At 32.8% G+C, this 6,939-nt stretch overlaps 1 protein-coding gene across 2 annotated transcripts; it reads right to left on the minus strand.

The window, feature by feature from the left end:
* Positions 1–1,978: 1,978 nt before the first annotated feature.
* On the minus strand, positions 1,979–6,731 carry LOC136210760 (uncharacterized). Of its 2 annotated transcripts, XM_066002158.1 has the most exons (14): positions 6,346–6,731; positions 5,509–6,175; positions 5,263–5,380; positions 5,068–5,185; positions 4,906–4,995; positions 4,497–4,796; positions 4,316–4,423; positions 3,911–3,982; positions 3,410–3,496; positions 3,141–3,212; positions 2,944–3,033; positions 2,739–2,846; positions 2,593–2,661; positions 1,979–2,406 (listed from the first exon to the last, which is right to left on the minus strand). In XM_066002158.1, exons 1-14 carry the CDS (start codon positions 6,598–6,600, stop codon positions 2,332–2,334), a joined length of 2,229 nt encoding a protein of 742 aa, XP_065858230.1. In that variant the 5' UTR covers positions 6,601–6,731; the 3' UTR covers positions 1,979–2,331. The 2 variants fall into 2 exon arrangements, with proteins under 2 accessions (XP_065858230.1, XP_065858231.1); XM_066002159.1 differs by lacking the exon at positions 5,509–6,175 and having other exon boundaries at positions 5,263–5,372; positions 6,346–6,730.
* Between the last annotated feature and the right edge of the window lie 208 nt (positions 6,732–6,939).

Here is a 6,939-nt window from a genome sequence, read left to right on the forward strand (position 1 = left end):
AAGATAAAACAGCCATTGTTTTCGCTTTTAAAATAATAAAATAAACAAATCAATATTTTTCTAACACCAGTATATATATATTTGACATTCTTATGTATACATATATATGAATTTGGATTGGCTTTTTAAAACAATAAGTCCCCAAGCAATTTAGGAAATAAGAAGAACTGAAGCAAAAAAATAATTTCAAAATCAGATTAACAAACAAAGAAGGCTCTAGCAAAATCCATCTCTGATATTAGACCTAAAATTTATTTATTTTATATTTATGTTTCAGTTATGTGTTTTGAGTTTGAGGAAGATGAAGTTGCTTGTACTTATCTATCCTACAAATAAGGGATTTGTTAAATGACATTTTCACAATAAAGTTACCATCTTTGATTTTTTTGGGGTAAAATTTTGTGATTTGATTGTTTTGTATTTATTTAGAGTGTTTGTGAGTTCCATGTAAATTGCTCTATAATGAATTGGGTCAAATTTTAATAGGGGTGTTGATGTGATATTAATTAGGTTACTCTAATTATTTTAGTATCCAAATTGTCAAAAACTTGTCAAAAATGACTTCTCTTAAAATGAAATAAAGCTTAGTATTTTTATTATTACAAATTATTATAATCATCAGAGCCGGTCCTGACAATTTAGGGGTCTTAGACAAAATAAGTAATACGAACCCCTTTAATTATAAAAAAAATTATACATAACAAAATTGGCTTTTTAATTTTTTTTTATCAATGTAGTTTTGGAAAAAAAAATAGGCTTTTCTATATAATTTTATCACTATTTATATTTAAAAAATTAAATTTATATGCTAAAATTTTTTTTTTGGACCTTCCAGCCCTGGGCCCTAGGCAGGCGCACCCCGGGCCTATGCTCAGGGTCGGCCCTGATAATCATAATGAAACATTACCAATAATAGAGCAGGTTAATGAAATTAATCATATGTGTACGTATACGTGATAAGATAATAGTCGACACACCACCCATAAATTATCACTTGTTTGGAAAAGTATATGCTAAATCTATAATTAAACTTTTAGACTCTTTTTAGCAGTCATTTATTTATTTATTGAAACAATTAGCAGTCATTTATTAATTTTTCCAAATTAAGCTTCCAATGTGTATGAAAGTTAAAAAAAAAAACGGATTTAATTAAGAAAAAGTAAAAATAATCATGGCTTAAATATAATTTTTGACTTGGTAATAAGAAAGTATAAATTAGAAAAGCTTAATTTATTATAAGTTAGTTAATATAAAACGATTGTATGTTGTAATTTTATATAATCAATTTTATTAATTTATAGTTTTTCTTCTTAAAAAATTAATATATATTTTTTATTAGTTCTTTTTATATATTAATTTTTAACTAAGTTCTTCTTTCAAAAAAAAAAAAAAAAAGAAGTTCTGAATTCAAATTCCACCAATCTTATTTTATTTTATAAAGTTTCGTTTCAATAATTACAGAACTATGTTGTTATTATTAATTATTTTCAATGAATTTTTTATTTTCATATAAAACTTTTAACTCATTTTTATTATCTCATTTCCATAAAATAAAATCAATTTGTTAATTTCTGAATTGAAATTTTAATTTATGAAAATTATAAAAGAAACTATAACTAAAAATTAAAAAAAAATATATTATAATTTTTTAAAAATTAACATTTAACTTATATTACATTAAATACCTACTTTTTTTTTCAAGTTTGGTGCTTTTAATATTTTTAGCCAAATACATCAAAATGAAGTTTACTATGTTGGAGAGTGACAAAAAATTGCCTAGTCTTAAGGAGTTGGACTTTGAAAAAAAACTTTTAATATTATTAGCCCCAAGTATGAATTCCAGACTCCATCTGATCAAAAGAATTAGATATAATCTGCAAGTATTTTAAGCACTTGAAGTTAGTTCAACTACCAACTGAATAGCATATCCCTTGAGCATAATTACAACTACTTGATCTTCCCTTACTTGAACAATAACTTCAACACTGCAAATAATGTTAGATTTTACACTGAAAATATGAAAATTGATTCCTTACAACTCAAACTATATTACAATTCAAGAAAACAGATGTACAAAACAAACTTGAAATAAAAATCCCTCAAATATGACAATGATAATTCAGATATATCACCCAATGTGGCCTGTAATTGAATAACTCTTTGTATTATTCATACCTTTTCTTTCCATTACAACATGAGAAGCATCACTCTTCCCTATAGAGATTTAAGGAACAATGAAAACTAGATCTTGCTTTACCCTTTTTCAGACAAACCTGCCCGTTTGATCAAGGTTTGCCACTGATTAGGCGGATTTACGAAACCGGCGACCAATTATTCGACTCTATTAGTGCATGATAAAATTGTGGATTTCATCTCTTCTTTTTCCAATGAGGCTTCAACTATCACCTGCTCCAAATACACATTTACATTTATCATCAACATCTACATTTCTGGTAAATAACTGCCGGAACGCGGACATACAAACATGGATAAGCCATAAAACTGAACTTCTAATGTTCTCATGAAACAAGTCCAAATACTTCCAGTTATCTAATTAATATGCAAATACCGAGACGATTCACGACTTGTTACCTCTTGCACTTTGTTTCCAGCTCGAGCAAGTAGCTTATACTGGTTTTCGAACATGGATGCCATATAAACCTGCAAAAGAGTATTGATATATGAGGTTATATAACAGCAAGAAAGCTGAAGAAGTCAATACTTCAGAACTTAGTTACCTGAAATGTTGGAGCTAAACCAGGGCTCAAGAAAAAACGGCCTTTCGATACAGATTGGATTCCTTCAATTTTTCTCAGTTCTTCAATAAGTGATTCTACATCAGGCCACTGTCAGAATTCCAAAATAAGAGAAACAGTTGTCACAACAAAATGCAGAGAAGCAAGAAACTAAATGCAGCATCATTTCAAATAAGGGGGGAAAAACCTCAGAATCTGCTTCGGCTGCTTGTAATCGCCCATCCAAGGAATCACGATCACCGACCACAGACTCTAGAGCTTCAGTCAGTGGATCAGGCTGCCACAGGAAGGAAAATAAGAAATACGTGTAACATGCAATCAAAGTATGTTCTTAAATAAAATAAACATTCAGATGCTTAATAAACTAGATGATTATTTGGTTACCATAATCTCCTTTAATGATAAGGAAATTCGTTCAAGCGAGAAATCCAAGTGGTGAACTTTCGCCTCCACAATCTGAGACCAGAAAAATTAACTCAAGAATTCAAACTGAATGCAAAGAAAAACGGCAAAGTAATTGGCAACGTCTCACATGCCAATAATATCGAAGTTATGGTTCGATACGTGCATGTACAAAAGTATTATATATTCAAGTAAGAAGAAAGATCACTTTCTCATCAATTTAAAAAATAACTAGAACTAAATTGATATACCTGACCGACTTTAAAATATGATGCAGGGTCCAAGGTTGCATCCCATGACACTTCGGTCTGGTGAATTAGCGCAGGCACACCTTCAACCTACATTAATGCAAATAGATTAAGAGAGAAAACTGATAATCATAATCCTGAGCTTTCAGATTCTTATGTAACAACCTTTTTACAGGGTTGAGCTTAAAAGTGACATAAACCATGGCATTTAGATGTTATCCTGAAAATGGACTATATACTCCAAAATTTCGCCTTACTTGGCAACAACCGTTACCATTAGGATCGAGAAATTTTACAGTACTCCAGGAGTAATACTCCCGGCCAATGAAAATCGTTTTGAATACCACTACATGGGCATGATTGGTGGAAAGAAAAATTATATATACATGTGTTATGAATTAATTGGTCGGGAGTATTACTCCAGGAGTACCCTAAAATTCATGCTTCAGAAATTATGCCCAGGAATAGTCTTTATTCTCAGGAAACATGAAAAGGGTACTTTACCTCCACGAAAATTCCAAAGTAAGTTATTTTCTTGATGCAGCATTTCACAATATCTCCAATTTGAAGTGTAGTCTGTAATATAGAGACATAAGAGATTGAGAAAACTGAAAATTACTTGACAATCGAATGCAAACAAAACAATGCAAAGCTGCAAAATTTCCTGATTTCATTCCGAACCAATACCATATCAACATTTTGATTTCAATTTTGTGCATATCAAATTGATTTTGAATAAGTAGCATGAACTGAGATTTCTACAGTTAGAGCTTGAATAAGTAACAACTAAAATTGCAGATATAGCTGACACAGTGAAGCATGCTAATTGTTTTGAAGCATGTCTAATTTACACAAGTAGAAAAGTGAATATGACCATCAACAAATATGATACTGCATATCTTGCCTCACCATTAGATTTCTCTTTTTCTGAACTGACTCTTCCTTCTCTCTTGCCCTTAGAGAAACTGTGAATTTTCGCGTTCTTTTGTCAGCTACAATAATGTTTGCCTTGATTTTCTGCGAAGGAAAAGTTCGTCAGGGTAACGAGAAAGGAAATTAAAGATCAAAGGCTAAGACCAATTCATCAAACCTGACCAACAAAAGATGACAAGAATTTGAGTTTCTCTTGATCATAAATCCTTAGAAGATCTTCCAACTTCATATCTGGTGTAACTTCCTCACCAACTTTTTGATTAACTTCCGAGTTGACACTTGAATCAACAGAAAAGTTCTGGTCCGAGATGTCAAGACTTCCAATAATTCCTATATTTTGCTTATATAACGATGGGTCTAACCCTTTCTGCTTCAACCAAGACTCAAATGCTAGGAACTTCCATTTTGCAGCAAGATTACGGTATGGCAAAAATCCTACCAACGAGCCAAATGATACCTAAAAAACATTTGTGCCGAAGTTAAAAGGCGTAAAGCAAACGTGTTACTGCAAATAGATATAACGGCATGATAAAGATCATTTCACCATTTCATTTCAATTTACTTACAATAAATCCTCTTGTGCTGGCACTAACTAACTCCACTTCCACCCTATTTCCTTTCCTTAGAAGATCTTCTGCCCTGGTCCAATCAGCGTCCTACAAGTTTATAAAATTAGCTTAGAATTTAACAACAGAAAGATCAAGGATGAGAAAAAGATATAATAATACCTCTACAGGTGATGTAGGAGGCATATTCATAAGTTCATCAGAGTATCCTCTTTCAGGACTCGCAAGAGTTGTCTCTTCATTACTTAAGGCTGATGTCTCCTTGACAGAGTTGTCTAGTCTATATAACAAAGTAGTATTATCGAAAACTGCAGACGGACAAATAATTTAACAAGAAAACCATTTAACTTTGCCTACCTCTTTGGCTTCCCTTGCAGTGCAGCATCAACTGAGAACTTGAGATCAGAATCAGCTGAACTTCCATCAGATTGTTCGTTTATCGACTCAATATTGCTCTCCTCAAGAGGCTGCATTCCTTAAAAATACAGCAGAAGATCATTTTCTGAAGTATGAATCCTCTGAGGGAATTAAAAAGAAAGCGACTTCATAAACCAAAACAACACATTCAAATGGTATACAAGATAGAGCAATTTAGTTCATTACCTAGTCTAAGAAAATCTTCTGACTCTTCCACCTTAAAAGCAGGATTTTGCTCATTTTCCAAAGATTCCCCATCATCACTCATTGTAGTTTCAGGCTTCCTTAATAATGTAAAGCCGCTATATTTATCCTCATCTTCTCCATTTCCTGTTTTAAATCCATTTGCATCACTATCTTGTGCCTCTTCATTATCCAAAGACTCTTGAGTTTTATTCAAAGTAGATGGTGCTGGCTTTCTCAACAGAGTCATATCACTGAACTTATCATAAGTTCGGTAATCCCTCATTTTCAAAGTCAAATTTGATTTAATATTCACCCTTGACCTTGAAGGTATATCTTCCACATCATCCTCAACATACAATGCAGGCTTTCTCAAGATAACATTGGGAACATTACGTTTAGTATTATCTATAGGTTTTGCAAGTGGTTTGATTGGCTTCCTTATGCCTGGTGCTATAGGTTTATCATCATTTGGAAACTCAAATCCTCCTTTAGGAACCGGTCTGACCAAATTCAAACCATCCAATGAATTTGAATTTGATGGTTTCTTATTCTTATTAGGTACATCAAATGGAAGCTCCTTTATTTCCACCATTTTACCCTTGTTTTTGTAAAATTGCTTCTCAACTTCAAGAAAGGAAACATCCGGGTTCATCTTTTTAGCCATTATCTAACAACCAAAGCAGCTAAATCACTACCAGAAACCATTAAAAAGGAAAGGAAAGAAAAAAAGGTCGAAAGCAGTAAGTTAGTAAATTCTAATTTCAATCAACACCCAATACAATATTCAAGGAAAAAAAGCTCCAAAAGAGAAAGAGGAATACGAAGAGAGAAAGAAACCTTAGCAAGGGTGAGTTTGGGGTCTTCACCAAGCATCTGGCCGAACTTGAACTCCATTTGGTCCCACTGGTCAAATTTGGGCTCTTCTTGTGCTGCCCCAAAAACAACGAATTTACTCTTTCTAGGGAACCCTAATTCTCTTCTTCTACCTATACTACGTTTAACTACAGAAGGAAAGAGCGATTTACTCGCATACAAGGAAGAGTACGCGGTGGTGCTGGTGGTGGCGGTGGTCGCGAGAGTGAGACCGTCCATTTGTGAGAAGTAAGGAGTAATATCATGAGACGGAGCTAAATTGCATTGGAAATTTCAGAAAGGTTTTGAGTTTGAGGATAGAAAGGCTACACAGGGGAGTAGGAAGGAAGAGGAAGAAGAAGATAAAAGAAGGAAATGGGGAAGAGGAAAGGAGGGAGCTTTATCTATATGTTCAAAATGCCAACGTGGCATTAAGTCGTTCGTTGTGCTGTAATTACCGCTTCTGTTTGATAGCCTTTCAAATTGTGCCACGTTGAAATTAGGATATTCTTGATAAATGAATCCTCATATTCTTTTTGGAAAATGCTAAAGCTTAAACATATATTTGAGTTTGTTTTG

The sequence above is a fragment of the Euphorbia lathyris genome, chromosome 1, assembly GCF_963576675.1.
Source record: "Euphorbia lathyris chromosome 1, ddEupLath1.1, whole genome shotgun sequence".
Lineage (NCBI taxonomy): Eukaryota > Viridiplantae > Streptophyta > Magnoliopsida > Malpighiales > Euphorbiaceae > Euphorbia > Euphorbia lathyris.